We start from the raw sequence: 18,457 nt of genomic DNA, 5'->3' as shown, positions 1-18,457 counted from the left end.
CTTGACATGTTGCGTTTTACATTTTTGTTCAGTGTAATAGTGGACTTTCTTTGTCTCTTCTCTCTCAGGAGGAGAGGGACAGAAGAGGAAGAGGTCTAAGCCGGAGGCCTTCCCCACAGCAGAGGACATCTTCTCCAAATTCCAGCACCTCTCCCATTTTGACCAGCACCAGGTCACCTCTCAGGTGAGACCCAGCCCCCCCCCCCACCCCCTCATAGCAGTCCAGTCATCGTTTTAAGTGTGCTTCAAAACTTGCTAATGGTATCCTCTCAAGTTATTCAGTAAAAATCGATACTTATGATATATCCACCATGCTTCCAAGGTATGTACAGTTAAATGATTCTCATAAAACAATGTCTTTAACGGTAAACTTATATTTTCAATTACTTTTATTTCAATACTAGTGTACAATGTTATGGATATTCAGTTATGTTTTTACAGTAGGCCTCTGTATTAGTGATGGGAAGTTTGGCTATTTTTACTGACAGATCTTTTCGACTCGTTCAGTCAAAAGAACCAATCTTTTGACTAATTTTGTTAATTTGAGTAAGTAATGCGAAGCTCACAGGACCCCCTACCGCGAACAATGGAACTGAAAACTCGAAAGAGTCATGATCAGGGTTGGAAATTAACACACGCCAAATGCGGGTCGATTTTGTCATTGGCGGGTAAGAATTTATATTTTACCAGCCACGTTGGCGGGTGATTGTGCTTGATTGAGCATGGATCACTGCCAAAAACCTTTATTCATGAACTTTTAGTCATTGTTCTCCTAGAGTGTGTGTGTGTGTGTGTGTGTTTTATATATATATATATATATATATATATATATACATACTACTCAAAAAAATTAAGGGAACACTTAAACAACACAATGTAACTCCAAGTCAATCACACTTCTGTGAAATCAAACTGTCCACTTAGGAAGCAACACTGATTGATAATAAATGTCACATGCTGTTGTGCAAATGGAATAGACAACAGGTGGAAATTATAGGCAATTAGCAAGATACCCCCAATAAAGGATTGGTTCTGCAGGTGGTGACCACAGACCACTTCTCAGTTCCTATGCTTCCTGGCTGATGTTTTGGTCACTTTTGAATGCTGGCGGTGCTTTCACTCTAGTGGTAGCATGAGACGGAGTCTACAACCCACACAAGTGGCTCAGGTAGTGCAGCTCATCCAGGATGGCACATCAATGCGAGCTGTGGCAAGAAGGTTTGCTGTGTCTGTCAGCGTAGTGTCCAGAGCATGGAGGCGCTACCAGGAGACAGGCCGGTACATCAGGAGACGTGGAGGAGGCCGTAGGAGGGCAACAACCCAGCAGCAGGACCACTACCTCCGCCTTTGTGCAAGGAGGAGCAGGAGGAGCACTGCCAGAGCCCTGCAAAATGACCTCCAGCAGGCCACAAATGTGCATGTGTCTGCTCAAACGGTCAGAAATAGACTCCATGAGGGTGGTATGAGGGCCCGACGTCCACAGGTGGGAGTTGAGCTTACAGCCCAACACCGTGCAGGACGTTTGGCATTTGCCAGAGAACACCAAGATTGGCAAATTCGCCACTGGTGCCCTGTGCTCTTCACAGATGAAAACAGGTTCACACTGAGCACATGTGACAGACGTGACAGAGTCTGGAGACGCCGTGGAGAACGTTCTGCTGCCTGCAACATCCTCCAGCATGACCGGTTTGGCGGTGGGTCAGTCATGGTGTGGGGTGGCATTTCTTTGGGGGGCCGCACAGCCCTCCATGTGCTCGCCAGAGGTAGCCCGACTGCCATTAGGTACCGAGATGAGATCCTCAGACCCCTTGAGACCATATGCTGGTGCGGTTGGCCCTGGGTTCCTCCTAATGCAAGACAATGCTAGACCTCATGTGGCTGGAGTGTGTCAGCAGTTCCTGCAAGAGGAAGGCATTGATGCTATGGACTGGCCCGCCCGTTCCCAGACCTGAATCCAATTGAGCACATCTGGGACATCATGTCTCGCTCCATCCACCAACGCCACGTTGCACCACAGACTGTCCAGGAGTTGGCGGATGCTTTAGTCCAGGTCTGGGAGGAGATCCCTCAGGAGACCATCCGCCACCTCATCAGGAGCATGCCCAGGCGTTGTAGGGAGGTCATACAGGCACGTGGAGGCCACACACACTACTGAGCCTCATTTTGACTTGTTTTAAGGACATTACATCAAAGTTGGATCAGCCTGTAGTGTGGTTTTCCACTTTAATTTTGAGGGTGACTCCAAATCCAGACCTCCGTGGGTTGATAAATTTGATTTCCATTGATAATTTTTGTGTGATTTTGTTGTCAGCACATTCAACTATGTAAAGAAAAAAGTATTTAATAAGATTATTTCATTCATTCAGATCTAGGATGTGTTATTTTAGTGTTCCCTTAATTTTTTTGAGCAGTGTATATATATATATATATATATATATATATATATATATATATATATATATATATATATATATATATATATATATATTTATTTATTTATTTATTTATTTTACCTACATGTACAAATTTACCTCGACTAACCTGTACCCCCGCACATTGACTGGGTACCGGTATCTCCTGTATATATAGCCTCGTTATTGTTATTTTTTATTTTATTTTTTACTTTATTTTTTACTTTAGTTATTTAGTAAATATTTTCTTAACTCTATTTCTTGAACTGCATTGTTGGTTAAGGGCTTGTAAGTAAGCATTTCACTGTAAGGTCGACACCTGTTTGTATTTGGCGCATGTGACAAATAAAATGTGATTTCATTTATTTGTTTGCTTCTACATTTCTACTTAGGAGCACATTATGTATCATCCTTATAATTAATGTCAGCGTAGAGCCCTGAACTATAATAATAAATAAGCTGTATCACTCAGTTTGTTTGTGGCAGGGTAAGCACTTTGTTAATTCTTGATGTTCAGTTGTAAAACTGTATCTGTTTTTATTATTGTATCTAAATTATTTATTTTAACATACATTGGTTAAAAGACGCAGGTCACAAAAATGAATTGAAATTAAGCAATATACCCCATTGCTACTTACTAGTAATACATTTCTTGTTTTTGAAACATTAGAAAGCATGCTAATCTGTTTTATTTGTATAATTATGTAGATAAAAAATATTTGGGCTCGTAAAAAATCTGAGTGGCTGGTAGATTTTTTAAATCTACCTGCAACAGTGGCTGGTGGACCAAAAAGTAAATTTCCCACCCTTGTCATGATTCTACGAGCATGTTGTTCACTGTAGGGGGCTTATTGGAGCTGTCATTTTGTGGCTGAGACTTGTGCTTTAAACTATGTATATTTGTTGATTGCTAGGCATACAAATACGATTATTTCTTGATACATTTGAAACGAGGACTTGTTGTGGCCGCAACCAGACTAGATTGTGAACGACTCTTGGCGGAATGCATTGACAGCTTTCAGGGTAATAAGTAGCCTGACCACTCACGTTCAATTATTCCGTTGCTCTGTTGTTCACTACATATTGTACATACTTCCCATTGCGGAGAAGAAACTAATATGCGTGGCGTAGCGTTTGACCAGAGCAAGGAGTCTGGGTAGCCAGGCTAGGTAATAAGCACAGTCGTTTGCGAACTGCAGCCCCCCAAACGATTTGTTCTCGCGTTTGAATTTGTTGAGCAGAGGCTGTGTATGTTTTGGTTCTTCAAAGCTGTGTCCATCATAACATTCATTCAATAATCAATTATTCGTAGTCATGCGATCAATTATCAGTTCTAAACAGTGGCCTGTATTTACATTTATTCATGGGTGCCAAGGGCAGCCAGGCTTCCCCAATTTTTTTCTCTCTGTGTTTCATAATTTTCCTTCAATTTGCAAGAGGCTGAATGTATCTCACAGGAGAAAGCATCCGAGCGAGTGAAACAGCGCCACTCTGTCTCTCTACGTGTAGGCCATGTATCTGATGCGGTCTGGTCCAAACGAGTATGACATTGTTACCGCCCGTAGCATTGAAGGCAAGGGAAGCCAGTGAGCATCTGGTCTCCCTTGACAAAAAAAGTATACAAAATTAGCCAATCAGTGTTGCGCTAAACTGAGCGAGCTCAACTGTGAATGGTCCTGGCACACCAAAAAAAACTGTCAAGGGGAAGCCAGCTTGGATTTTGGCATCACTCCTATCATATCCAATTGAGAGCATACGTCATTGACAGAAAAACTTGAATTGTTGCATCTCGTTGTGTTGTCCTCCGGTGGCCACATTATATTTAGCTTACATTGATTGGACTAAATTGTTTTTGGTATCTTTTAGTTGTCACTGTATTAGACTAAACAGATTTGATGATGTTGAAATGGTGCTGGAATAGTGGAGGCAGCTCCTGTTTTCTTTGCGACTTGCGGTAACTTTCTGTGGTTCTAAATCAATAGTTGTTTGGTGGTCCGAAAATGTCGGAAACATTAACTTGCTTGACCATGCTGTAGGTCATGTTACTGTACATGCAATATGCTTTGTGGACTTCACTGAACATAGGTTGCTAACAGGTGTTGTGATAAAACAAAGGTGTGGTTGAATTTATTCTGCCACTGTGTCTTCTTATTGTCTTGGCCTTTAGGCCTATATATCACAGTCGCAAGGCATGTGAGTTTACAGGATTTATAGAACAAACAACGCAATTATCACAACACTGGTTGTAATATGGCTCTTCTTTTGGGGGGGGCTTCCCCAGTGATTTTACCCATGCACCGCTACTTTCTAAACATATATTTTTCTTCTCTATGCTCATGAGCTATTGTCCTGGGCGCATATGACCGACAGTTGGTGGCCGGAACACGTCTCTGGAGCCCCTGAGCCGGAGGAGCATGTGTTAATCCTGCTGCAGGTCAAATGAATGAGTCACTCAGTAAAAAGAGTCATTCCAAAAGAACGAGTTGTTAGCGAACTGCACATCACTATTGTCTAGAGGTAATAACCCTGTTGCCGTTCTTTCTGACTAGGTGTCCAGGAATGTTCTGGAACAGATCACCAGCTTTGCCTTAGGGATGTCCTATCACCTGCCCCTGGTCCAGCACATCCAGTTCATCTTTGACCTCATGGAGTACTCCCTCAACATTAGTGGCCTCATCGACTTTGCCATTCAGGTACAGCTTTATCTCTAATGTCAAGGCATTTAATCACAGCATTTAATTCCACTTCTCATAGTTACAGTCATATTTCCTTTAATGTGTACTTGATGCCTGAGTCTGTTTCTCTCTCACCAGTTTCTGTTAGTGGTTGTTTATGCTGTTCTCCCCTTGATGCTTTAGTATCATTTGTATGAATAATCGTTCTATAACTAACCTTCTCTCTCTTCCCTGTGTGTGTATCTAGCTGCTGAACGAGCTGAGCCTGGTGGAGGCAGAGCTGCTGCTGAAGTCGTCCAGCCTGGTGGGCAGCTACACCACAGGTCTGTGTCTGTGCATCGTGGCCGTGCTGAGGAGGTACCACTCCTGCCTCATCCTTAACCCCGAGCAGACGGCGCAGGTCTTTGACGGGTAAGTCTTACAAGCTTAACCCTTAGGCTTTGGCCAGACTGACCCGTGGAGAACGGACACCAAATAAGAACGGATTCATTTTGGTCTGTGCGTGCTCCTCTTTTTCTAATTGGCTAATGTATCCGTTGGCCTGTCAAAAGTTCAACTCATCTGAACTTTTTGTCCATTGACCGACAACGTGTGACTCCCATTGAGAAAGCATTGGAAATCACGGATATGGATCAAAACTACGGGCCCGTTTGGCCGCGCCCTTAACCATGCACCTCTATAGCCTGGGTGATAATGTTATCCAAGCCTTAGCCATTCACATCAATAGCCTGGGGGCGCCATTCAATAACATAGCGTTATTGGATGCAGAAACAGTAAGGTACCTAAGCTATTCACTGCCAATAAACCTGCCTCTGCTTTTTTACAGAACACTTTTGGGACTATTCCATTGGTACCCTTGTATCCTGCACTCAATTCAGCCTGTCTTCTATAACTAATTTAGTACAGAAAGCTTTCTGTTCTTTGTTGTTTTGCATTAACGTGTTTTAATACTATTCATTGACCAGATTGCGCATCGTGGTGAAGTCAGGGGTGAACCCAGCCGACTGCTCCTCAGCGGAGCGCTGCATCCTGGCCTACCTGTACGACCTCTATACTTCCTGCTGTCACCTCAAGAGCAAGTTTGGCGAGATCTTCAGGTAAAACATCAACATGGACCACCAACTGTTCGATGCAGTTTTATTTTATTCTGATAATTTTTAGGGGGCGAAGGTGTTTTAAATGCTAATATTGTGTTGAAACAAAAATATTTGTCCCCCCATGGTAGCCATATAATGATTGGAGAACCAATCGGTATCCTTTCTCTCCCCCTCTTGTCCAGTGAGTTCTGCTCCAAGGTGAAGAACTCCATCTACTGTAACATTGACCCGTCTGACTCCAACATGCTGTGGGACCCCGTGTTCATGATGGAGGCCATCGCCAACCCGTCGGCCCACAACTTCAACCACAGCATGGTGGGTAAGATCCTCAACGACAGCCCCGCCAACCGCTACAGCTTCGTCTGCAACGTGCTCATGGACGTGTGCGTGGACCACCGGGACCCCGAGAGGCAAGCACTGTTTTTCTATAAAACCGTTATCAATAATTGATTGTTGATACATCCAGATGCATTGAAACAGTACAGGATTCTTGACTTAGTAACTGTCAACTCACCAGGTATACGTGTCTTACATGAATTCTGTAGTAAGGTGTTTTACGCGTTTAATACCCATCTCTGTGTGTGTATCCCTGCAGAGTGAATGACATTGGGATCCTATGTGCGGAGCTGACTGCCTACTGTCGCTCTCTGAGTGCTGAGTGGCTGGGCGTCCTCAAAGCCCTCTGCTGCTCCTCCAACAACGGCAACTGTGGCTTCAACGACCTCCTGTGCAACGTGGACGTGAGTGTGTTCACATGTGCGGCACACACACACATACACACACACACACACACACACACACCTTGCAATAGCCTTGCGCATCTTTCTCTCTACACCAGTGAAAATGCATTGCTCACTCAGGCTCTGAGAGGCACGGGCTAGAGGGGAACACTGACAGTTACATTCCAGCATGTCTTTCTCTCTACACCACTACGCATTAAATAATTAGCAGCTCACATCAAATTTGAACATCTCTCTATTCTCTTCTCTCTCCTGTCTCAGGTCAGCGATCTCTCCTTCCATGACTCCCTGGCCACCTTCGTAGCCATCCTCATCGCCCGCCAGTGTCTTCTCCTGGAGGACCTGGTCCGCTGCGTAGCCATCCCCTCCCTCCTCAACGCTGGTAAGAGCTCCTCTCTCAGCCCCAGACCCATAACCAGGGTCCTGTTCATTAGGTACCAAACGGAAGAAAAACGAACTGAAACATGGAGGGACTACCTGGACTTGTCCAATAAGAAACTTATATTTTCACTTTTTATTGGAAAACGTTTTCCATCGCATACCCTAATGAACACCACCCAGACTTTAACTCACAGATTCTCAGGTCCCAGTCTCTCCACAGGATCTATATTTAATGCAGCCTAGCTACCCAGCCAACAGGTCCTGTTAGAAATTAGTGAACGGTACACCGAGGCCTGCCGTGCCTGCCTGCTTCTCCAAGTTCTGAAGGAACTCCCTGCCCCATAATGCATTACTTACTTCTGTCTGTCTGAGAGGGAGGTAAACGCCACAGTGTGTTTGATCCCCCTCTGCTGTGTGTGTGCGCTCGCATGCGCGCTATGGCCAGTCAAGGCTGCCCCTCGCTCAAGGACAAGGCCCTATTCAGCCTGTTTTCTAAGTCCCCTGTGGATGTTAGGTACCACGTGTGCTGCCAGACCCCCCTCCCCTTCTCCTCTTTCTCAGCCAGCAGTTCAGCTATGTGTCAAATTCTTGTTTGCCTACACTCCTTCGCAGCCCGGCTCTGAAAATGGCACTTAGTATTTGGTACTCCTTGAAAGTCAATTTAGGACACATTCCAATTTCTTCAAGCGCTTCTGTTCTCTGTAGTTTGCTGTTTTATTCATTTGCCATGTCATCATGACAACTTGAAGCTCAAGGCAGTTAGTGTAAAGTCTACAATTTTTTTGTCATACTGGCCGTTCATTATGTATTAGATTTTAGTTTAAATTTGAAAAATGTGACTTAGCTAAAGCAGCTGTAATCCCCTTCAGATTCAGGGTTGAGGTTGAATGTGTGTGAGTGCCCCTCTAACCTACCTCTCTACGTCTCTCTCTGTGTGTCTCTCCTCCCAGCCTGCAGTGAGCAGGACTCTGAGCCCGGAGCCCGTCTGACCTGCAGGATCCTGCTGCACCTCTTCAAGACCCCCCAGCGCAACCCCTGCCCCCAGGATGGAGCCAAGTCAGGTACATACATAGCAAGCCCCCCCCCCATGTTTGAACCCACATCGGATAAAATGTGAATTCATTAATGCGATTAATAAATAAATGCTTTGACTTAATGATTATTCTAAAGATACGATTTTATATTTTGCAGATAAATCTTCTGTTGGCATTCGGTCGTCATGTGATCGCCACCTTCTGGCTGCCTCACAGAACAGCATAGTGGTCGGAGCTGTCTTTGCTGTCCTAAAGGCCGTCTTTATGCTGGGTACTACTTTCAGTATTATGCTATTATTTTGTCCTTAAAGTTGCATATAAGTCCACTTTTACAATTTAATGTGATTAGATTGATGTAATTATAGTTATTAAATGCGTCTATCTATTACAACTGGTCACCAGTAAGACCACAGAAACCCTTAAGTTATCCATTTTGTAACATTTTATCTCCATCTCCCTCCAGGCGATGCAGAACTGAAGGGATCGGGATTCTCTCACCCCGCCAGCCTCGACGACATCGCCGACGACGACATGGGTTCCAAGAAGTCGGGCGGCCGCACCGTCTCCATCGAAACAGCCAGCCTGGATGTGTACGCCAAGTATGTGCTGAAGAGCATCTGCCAACAGGTGAGAACATGAGAAAGAGGGTTATCGTTCACACCAGGGTCACATTTTTGGAACTTCTTTTTCTCCCATCCGTTTCCCTCACCCACCAGAAGCTACATATTTCCTAATGCAGTAATGTCCAGGTGTGGAGTCCATTTCATTTGTTTCATTTCAGTCAATCCAGGAAGTAAACTGAAATTCAAATTTTTCTAATTGAAAAGCAACTGCAATTTCTGTTCACTTTCTGAATTGAAATGGATTTGACCCCATCTCTGGTAATGGCAATGCACTTAAAGCTCAGTTAGGACTAGGAGTGAATCAGTCTTCAGTGGCATAGTGCTCTTATGACTTAAACCTAGGGTTAAATACATAGAAATTTAATTAATATAACAGATTAATAATTTACTTGAATGGGGACTCCCGTTCTATTCATTCTACTTCTATGGATTTAATCTTATCCGATAGGCTAAATCCAGATAGATAACGTTTGAAAACTGGTCCCTGGTGCTCTCATGAGAGGCAAGGTTGACCCCCACCCCTTGGTTCACTCTTTTCCCCTACATCACCAGCAATTACATCACCAGCAATTACAACACCAACAATTACAAACTTGTGTCCTGACCGCTACTTGTGTTTTCCACAGAGAAGCACATTATTTAATGGTAGTTGCCGAATGTCAACAGGTGCTAGTCATTGTAAATCTGAATTTGCTCTTACCATAAATAAAAGGAGAGTGTGCCTAGCTGTCGTTAACAGATTGTGTACAGTGGAAAATTGTCAATTGTCAAACTGTCAATTCAGAAAAGTTTTAAATTCAAGTAGTGAATTAAAAACAATCTTCATAGGATACAATAAGGAATTTTCTAATTCTGATTTTAATTTCGATTCTCTTTCTGCATTGAAAACTGAATTGAAAACTGAATTAACCTAAACCCTGTTCAGTGTATATAACCCTTGGTGATCTCTCTCTCTCTCTATTCACCCGTCTCTCCCTCTCTCCTGTTATCCTCCTCCATCAGGAGTGGGTGGGTGAGCGCTGTCTCAAGTCCCTGTCGGAGGACAGCAGTGCCCTGCAAGACCCGGTGCTAGTCAACATCCAGGCCCAGCGGTTGCTGCAGCTCATCTGCTACCCCCACCGCCAGCTGGACAGTGAGGAGGGGGACAACCCCCAGAGGCAGCGCATCAAACACATCCTCCAGGTCAGGCCACAGAAGCCCCCAGCACTGACCACAGGGCTGCGTTCAGTAGGGCACAACGTTGTGGAACATTCAGATAAAAACATATTATGTAGAACAAAAATGCCTTTCTGTAATGTAGAATAAGGAATCACGTCAGCCCTATTCATTACGTTTCTATCTGCGCTGAATGTTGCCCTGGCAACAGACAGCACTTCTCATGGGCAGAGTAGACTTTTCACTTTTCCATCAAGGGCAGCAGATGTATGACCTAAATGCTTTTTCTGGAAATTGCTTTGAAATGGTTTTTTGAAGCCATCAAGGCAAGTTGTAAGTGAATCAGTGTCAGCCCTACATGATCGTTGGGGATGGCTGAGAGCACAGTAGAAAGACGCACACGGCACATCCATTAGAAATGGGGGGTTGTGGGTGCTAGAATGAATCAGTGGGTGAACTGTCTCTGAACCCCTGCCTTAGCTCAGCAGACCACATTAGGGTACATGAGTGTTCTGAGTTTTGTGAACGGCTTTACTGCCATCTGCTGACTAAAGCAGCGCTACAGGGAGAGTGGAGCTAATGGTCTCTCTCTGACTATTTAACTGCTTGGGGATTGTTGTGGTATATAAATGTCTAAAAGTTATGTCCCATGCCTCTAGAACATGGATCAGTGGACCATGAGACAGTCATCCTTGGAGCTGCAGCTTATGATCAAGCAGAGTACAAACAACGTAAGTAACCAGACTCCAGTGGCCTGTAAGGCCCTCAAAACACTGACAACACTGCTATCTAGGCACAATTAAGTATTATTTTGTTTTTTTCTCAATAGAATATTGATTTAGAATGCAATCCATCTGTAAAGTTCAAATGTGCATCTGATTCAATGAAGTACGTAGAGAGAGAATATTAAAGTGGATTATGTCATAACCCTTCATAACTGTAGAATGTGCAGCCATCTTGTTCGGGGATAAATTCCCTGTGATTGAGTGTAAGTGGATGGACTCGTATTCCTTGTGTCTCCCTGCAGGAGCTGTACTCCTTATTGGAGAACATCGCCAAGGCCACTATCGAGGTGTTCCAGAAGTCAGCGGAGATGAACTCCACCAACCTCTCAGGGAACGGGTCAGCCAGCGCCGGAGGTTCTGCCTCCAACAGCAACAACCCTGGCAAGAAACCAGTGTTGAGGTGTGTGTGTGTGACCTTTCTAAATTCTCCCGCCTATTTACAAATAGGCAGAGGCTGCAGATCTGTAGGTAACCTCCCCCGTCCCGCCCCCCTGGATCCCTTTTCACCAGAGCGGAAGATCTGAATCACGGTCTGCGCAAGGGTTTCTTTACCTCTACTTTACGCACACATTTCTGTGGTCAAATTTCTCACTGTCAATTGTGAATGATAATTCGAGTTTTACCGGTGAAACGTCCATGCAGCAGCTGCATACCAACCATTTGATCTCAATCAGTTTCATGGGGATATGCTTTTAGATCTTGAGTTATACAGTGTTGTTTCAAAGTAGCATATTGTGTTTTTTTTTATTAGGTACAGTGAGTGAATTTTAGAGCATGGTGTTACCAAACAAGTGTTTAGTTTCAATCAAAGCACATATTTGCCTAGTGGTGTCCGCTTTTGCGTTTTCGTCACATTACAGAAAAATGCGACCATAATTTGCGCAATCATCCGAAAATCTCCTAAGAAATGAGGTGGTGTTTTTTGTCTTTCAGTAACGTTATACTATACTATGTTATTATATTCTGTTCTGTTATGTAGAATACTATAATTATTTGATCTTGCAGACATTGATTTCACTTTATTAAACAAGCACCATTCGCCAGAGTAGCCTGCGCATGTGCAGGTTTCTCGTAAAGTAGAGAATCCCGCCCATGCGCAGAAGCTTCTGGACCTTTAGCTGCCAGGAAGAGGGCTCCAGAAAAGTCGGATCTGCAGCCACACCGTAAAAAATATGTAGGAATATTGAGTTCACTGAGAAATCAAATGGTAAAATGGTTATTTGCAATCTTATTTGATTATACATTTTCTGTGAGATACATTGAAACAAGCATGTATCATAGGTGCACTACCAATTGACAAATTTCAACCAGAAAATATCCATTGTTTTCACATTCTCTTTTGGTGAAACCATTTGAATCATCTAAAACGGGGGTCGGCAACAGGTAGTCCGCGGGCCAAAACCGGCCTGCGAGTGATACTTTTTTGGCCCCCTAAAGTTTTTAGTAAAAACAATCAAACCGGTGCGCCTGGCACCTGCTACCATACCCTGTTCAAAGGCACTTAAATATTTTGTCTTGCCCATTCACCCTTTGAATGGCACACATACACAATCCGTGTCTCAATCTACACTGATTGAAGTGGACTGAACAACTGACATCAATAAGGGATCATAGCTTTCACCTGGTCAGTCTGTCATGGAAAGAGCAGTGTTCCTAATGTTTTGTACACTGTGTATTTATAAAAAAAATATGGATTTTTGTTTTTAGGTTTTAAAAAATTATTAAAATCACCAGGAATTCAGCTAAAAATTTGTTGTGGTCAATTTGCAGTGTACAAATTATTATAATTATGTTCTGGCCACCCGACCATCCACTGATGAAAAAAATTGTCCCGTGGCTGAATCTATTTGCCTACCCCTGAGCTAAAGGATCATCAAACATGCTTTCTCATTGTTGGTGAAATCTAACCTCAGTGTAACATCTCATTATTTTTGTTTGTGTTCCACCCCCAGTTCGTCTGAGCGGTCTGGTGTGTGGCTGGTGGCGCCACTGATAGCCAAGCTGCCCACCTCGGTCCAGGGCCACGTCCTGAAGGCGGCAGGGGAGGAGCTAGAGAAGGGCCAGCATCTGGGGTCCTCCTCACGCAAGGAGAGGGACCGGCAGAAACAGAAAAGGTCAGACAACTCACCCCTGAGGAACCCCTTTTTTTGAATGGTCTTGACAGATGTTATGAGTAGTAAACACACAGGACTGGCTCAGTCTGTCAGAACAGCTTGTTTTAGTTGGTGTCAAAACCAGGGGCTTTATGAGGTAGTATTTTGGGTCATGTAGATAATGCTCATTTTATCAACATGGTTATACTCTCATCCAGAAAGCGTAACAATCTGCTTTAGATACTAAAAACTAATTGGATGCAGGAGTCCCCAATTATGATACGATTTTGGCCCCGGCTTCGATATTCCCAAATTGATGGTGGATGTATTGCCCCTACACTTTTGTCTGTTTCCAGCATGTCTCTGCTGAGCCAGCAGCCCTTCTTGTCTCTGGTGCTGACCTGTCTAAAAGGCCAGGATGAACAGAGAGAGGGTCTCCTTACCTCCCTCTACAGCCAGGTGCAGCAGGTAAGACCCAACACAGCCTCTCCCCCATTTTCCTGGCTACCCAAACTCCTTGCTCTGCCAAATGCTACGCCAGGCCCACGGAAGTTAGTTTTTTCTCCGCAGTGAGTCTGGATCTGAGTTACCTCCCTGACTATTTATAGAACGCAAACACATTCTAACTTTTCTGATTGGTCCCAGAAACTGATGGGTTGGGCCAGAACCAGAACACACATGGTTAAAGCTATGTTTTGAACATTCGTAATTGGCTTTGATACTCTGATTGGTTAGAGATAATCCAATCGCTGATTACTTTGTTTTGTTCAACACCCCTCATTTTGACGTCACCACAAACGACTTCAACGATGTCCTCTGTAGCTGTGGTCCTCTGTAGCTCAGCTGGTAGAGCACGGCGCTTGTAACGCCAAGGTAGTGGGTTCGATCCCCGGGACCACCCATACACAAAAATGTATGCACGCATGACTGTAAGTCGCTTTGGATAAAAGCGTCTGCTAAATGGCATATTATATTATTATATTATGTCAGTCTGACTGAAGTATGTAGCTAACAGAGCAGCGGAAGAATTCAGTTTGAGTCTTCAGACAACTCCCCCATCTTCTCCCACATCACTTCTATTAGGCCCAAATCCCAACTTGAGATCTGTGTGCATAACTGAAGGTTCCATTGACATCAATGTATGATTTACACAGAAATCCAAGTGTGTTCATCTCAAGTTAGGATTCCCCCCTCAGTGTGCTCACTGTTGGCTGAATGTGCCAACTCATGCTGACTGCTGCTATTGGCTGCGTTTCCATCTTCCAGATTGTAACGAACTGGCGGGAGGACCAGTACCAGGACGACTGCAAGGCCAAGCAGATGATGCACGAGGCGCTGAAGCTGCGGCTCAATCTGGTGAGGGCTCTTCGTCACCACCAACATGGTCAATTGTCTCAGTATCAGATAGGGCCAGATAGAATCTAAGGGGACAGAAATGATTCACTAAAAAGGATTGGAAAGTACCCAGGAAACAAATGAAACCCAGTTACTTACTGCTACAGAACACTGCTGTTTTATCCATTCAAAGTACAAAGAGATATAGAGGTCAAATTATTATGATTTTTTAAACTCTCACAGTTTAAATGAGTTTTCAGTAACATTTCTGAAATGCATACTAAGAAGAAATTGGATGTGTTATCTTTGCTCTCCAGGTGGGTGGGATGTTTGACACGGTACAACGCAGCACACAGCAGACCACCGAGTGGGCTGTGCTACTCCTCGACATCATCAGCAGCGGTACGGTGGACATGCAGTCCAACAAGTAAGTCACAACACAACTGCTCACACATTTTAAACTTCATGTCTTTATTTGTTGTTAAGATTGTAATGTCACCATGTAAAGCATCACTGTGTAATTTCTCTACTTTCTCCCTCCCTCCCGCTCACTCTCTCCCTCCCCCTCCCGCTCTCTCCCTCCCCCCTCCCGCTCGATCGCTCTCTCCCTCCCGCTCGATCGCTCTCTCCCTCCCGCTCGATCGCTCTCTCCCTCCCCCTCCCGCTCGATCGCTCTCTCCCTCCCCCGCTCGATCGCTCTCCCCCCTCCCGCTCGATCGCTCTCTCCCTCCCCCCTCCCGCTCGCTCGCTCGCTCTCTCCCTCCCCCTCGCCGCTCACTCTCTCTCTCTCCCTCCCCCTCCCGCTCGCTCGCTCTCTCTCTACCTCCCCCTCCCGCTCGCTCGCTCTCTCTCTCCCTCCCCCCCGCCGCTCTCTCTCTCTCTCGCCGCCGCTCTCTCTCTCTCCTCCTCCCTCCCGCTCGCTCGCTCTCTCTCTCCCTCCCCCCTCCCGCTCGCTCGCTCTCTCTCTCCCTCCCCCTCCCGCTCGCTCCTCTCTCCTCCCACTCTCTCGTTCTCTCCCTCCCTCTCTCTCGCTCTCTCCCTCCCTCTCTCGCTCTCTCCCTCCCTCTCCCTCCCTCTCTCCCTCCCTCTCTCTCTCTCTCCCCCCTCTCTCTCTCTCTCTCTCTCTCTCTCTCTCTCTCTCTCTCTCTCTCTCTCTCTCTCTCTCTCCCTCTCTCTCTCTCTCCCTCCCCCACTCTCTCGCTCTCCCTCTCTCGCTCTCTCTCTCTCTGCTCTCTCTCGCTCTCCCCCTCCCTCTCTCTCGCTCTCTCCCTCCCTCTCGCTCTCCCCCTCTCTCGCTCTCCCCCTCACTCGCTCTCTCCCTTCCTCTCTCTCGCGCTCTCCCTTCCTCTCTCTCGCTCTCTCCCTCCCTCCCTCTCGCTCTCTCCCCCACTCTCTCGCTCTCTCCCCCACTCTCTCGCTCTCTCCCCCACACTCTCGCTCTCTCCTTCCCCCACACTCTCGCTCTCTCCTTCCCCCCACACTCTCGCTCTCTCCTTCCCCCACACTCTTGCTCTCTCCTTCCCCCCACGCTCTTGCTCTCTCCCCCACTCTCTCTCACTCTCCTTCTCTCCCCTCTCTCTCCCCTCCCTCCTTCTCTCCCTCTCGCTCGCTCTCTCCCTCTCTCCCTCTCTCTTGCTCTCTCCCCCTCCCCCACACTCTCCCCCTCACTCTCTCTCCCCCTCACTCTCCTTCTCTCTCTCTTGCTCCCCCTCTTTCTCCCTCAGTGAGCTCTTCACCACGGTACTGGACATGCTGAGTGTGCTGATTAATGGCACGCTGGCTGCTGACATGTCCAGCATCTCTCAGGGCAGCATGGAGGAGAACAAGAGGGCTTACATGAACCTGGTCAAGAAGCTCCGGGTAAGATCACACACATCACACTGGATGTACACTATATATACAAAAGTATGTGTTGCTGACAGGTGTATAAAATCATGCACACAGCCATGCAATCGAGCACACCGCCATGCAATCTCCATAGACAAAAATTGGCAGTAGAATGGCCTTACTGAAGAGCTCAGTGACTTTCAACGTGGCACCGTCATAGGATGCCACCTTTCCGACAAGTCAGTTCGTCAAATTTCTGCCCTGCTAGAGCTGACCCGGTCAACTGTAAGTGCTGTTATTGTGAGGTGGAAACGTCTAGAAGCAACAACGTCTCAACCGCAAAGTGGTAGACCACACAAGCTCACAGAACAGGACCGCCAAGTGCTGAAGCGCGTAAAGATTGTTTGTCCTCGGTTGCAACACTCACTACCGAGTTCCAAGCTGCCTCTGGAAGCAACGTCAGCACAAGAACTGTTCGTCAGGAGCTTCATGAAATGGGTTTCCATTGCCGAGCAGCCGCACACAAGCCTAAGATCACCATGCACAATGCCAAGAATCGGCAGGAGTGGTGTAAAGCTCGCCGCCATTGGACTCTGGAGCTGTGGAAACGCATTCTCTGGAGTGATGTATCACGCTTCACCATCTGGCAGTCTGACAGATGAATCTAGGTTTGGTGGATGCCAGGTGAACGCTACCTGCCTGAATGCATAGTGCCAACTGTAAAGTTTGGTGGAGGAGGAATAATGGTCTGGGGCTGTTTTTCATGGTTTGGGCTAGGCCCCTTAGGTCCGGTGAAGGAAATTGTCACGCGACAGCATACAATGACATTCTAGATGATTCTGTGCTTCCAAGTTTGTTGCAACAGTTTGGGGAAGGCCCGTTCCTGTTTCTGCATGACAATGCCCTCATGCACGAAGCGAGGTCCATACAGAAATGTTTTGTCGAGATCGGTGTGGAAGAACTTGACTGGCCTGCACAGAGCCCTGACCTCAACCCCATCAAACACCTTTGGGATGAATTGGAAGGCCGACTGCGAGCCAGGCCTAATCGCCCAACATCAGTGCCCGACCTCACTAACGCTCTTGTGGCTGAATGGAAGCAAGTCCCTGCAGCAATGTTCCAACATCTAGTGGAAAGCCTTCCCAGAAGAGTGGAGGCTGTTATAGCAGCAAAGGAGGGACCAACTCCATATTAATGCCCATGATTTTGGAATTAGATGCTCGACGAGCAGGTGTCCACATACTTTTGGTCATGTTGAATACATAATAATGTACAGTTGAAGTCGGAAGTTTACAAACACCTTAGCCAAATACTTTTTAAACTCAGTTTTCACAATCCCTGACATTTAATCCTAGTAAAAATTCCCTGTCTTAGGTCAGTTAGGATCACCACTTTTATTTTAAGAATGTGAAATGTCAGAATAATAGTAGAGAGAATTATTTATTTCAGCTTTTATTTCTTTCATCACATTCCCAGTGGGTCAGAAGTTTACATGCACTCAATTAGTATTTGGTAGCATTGCCTTTAAATTGTTTAACTTGGGTCAAACGTTTCGGGTAGCCTTCCACAAGCTTCTCACAATAAGTTGGGTTTGGCCCATTCCTCCTGACAGAGCTGGTGTAACTGAATCAGGTTTGTAGGCCTCCTTGCTCGCACATGCTTTTTCAGTTCTGCCCACACATTTTCTATAGGATTGAGGTCAGGGCTTTGTGATGGCCACCCCAATACCTTGACTTTGTTGTCCTTAAACCATTTTGCCACATCTTTGGAAGTATGCTTGGGGTCATTGTCCATTTGGAAGACCCAGTTGCGACCAAGCTTTAACTTCCTGACTGATGCCTTGAGATGTTGCTTCAATATATCCACAATTTTCCTTCCTCATGATGCCATCTATTTTGTGAAGTGCACCAGTCCCTCCTGCAGCAAAGCACCCCCACAGCATGATGCTGCCACCCCCGTGCTTCACGGTTGGGATGGTGTTCTTCGGCTTGCAAGCTGCCCCTTTTTCCTCCAAACATAACGATGGTCATTATGGCCAAACAGTTCTATTCTTGTTTCATCAGACCAGAGGACATTTCTCCAAAAAGTACGATCTTTGTCCCCATGTGCAGTTGCAAACCGTAGTCTGGCTTTTTTATGGCGGTTTTGGAGCAGTGGCTTCTTCCTTGCTGAGCGGCCTTTCAGGTTATGTCGATATAGGACTCGTTTTACTCTGGATATTGATACTTTTGTACCTGTTTCCTCCAGCATCTTCACAAGGTCCTTTGCTGCTGTTCTGGGATTGATTTGCACTTTTCGTAC

The 18,457-nt window shown here is 45.7% G+C and overlaps 1 protein-coding gene across 1 annotated transcript in view; it reads left to right on the top strand.

Annotated features, from left to right (window-relative positions):
• med12 (mediator complex subunit 12) overlaps positions 1-18,457 on the top strand; it is a 51,993-nt gene that overhangs the window by 20,801 nt on the left and 12,735 nt on the right. The window contains exons 17-34 of the mRNA XM_045207413.1: positions 69-184; positions 4,961-5,104; positions 5,334-5,497; positions 6,052-6,183; positions 6,366-6,593; positions 6,779-6,923; positions 7,185-7,305; positions 8,255-8,365; positions 8,496-8,609; positions 8,802-8,965; positions 9,964-10,143; positions 10,776-10,847; positions 11,144-11,301; positions 12,854-13,015; positions 13,351-13,462; positions 14,261-14,350; positions 14,647-14,756; positions 16,054-16,189. Coding sequence (XP_045063348.1) covers positions 69-184; positions 4,961-5,104; positions 5,334-5,497; positions 6,052-6,183; positions 6,366-6,593; positions 6,779-6,923; positions 7,185-7,305; positions 8,255-8,365; positions 8,496-8,609; positions 8,802-8,965; positions 9,964-10,143; positions 10,776-10,847; positions 11,144-11,301; positions 12,854-13,015; positions 13,351-13,462; positions 14,261-14,350; positions 14,647-14,756; positions 16,054-16,189 — 2,459 coding nt within the window. The remainder of the gene's footprint in view (positions 1-68; positions 185-4,960; positions 5,105-5,333; positions 5,498-6,051; positions 6,184-6,365; positions 6,594-6,778; positions 6,924-7,184; positions 7,306-8,254; positions 8,366-8,495; positions 8,610-8,801; positions 8,966-9,963; positions 10,144-10,775; positions 10,848-11,143; positions 11,302-12,853; positions 13,016-13,350; positions 13,463-14,260; positions 14,351-14,646; positions 14,757-16,053; positions 16,190-18,457) is intronic.

This window comes from Coregonus clupeaformis, chromosome 3 (assembly GCF_020615455.1).
Source record: "Coregonus clupeaformis isolate EN_2021a chromosome 3, ASM2061545v1, whole genome shotgun sequence".
Classification (NCBI taxonomy): Eukaryota; Metazoa; Chordata; class Actinopteri; order Salmoniformes; family Salmonidae; genus Coregonus; species Coregonus clupeaformis.
This window is presented reverse-complemented; position numbering and strand designations above follow the sequence as displayed.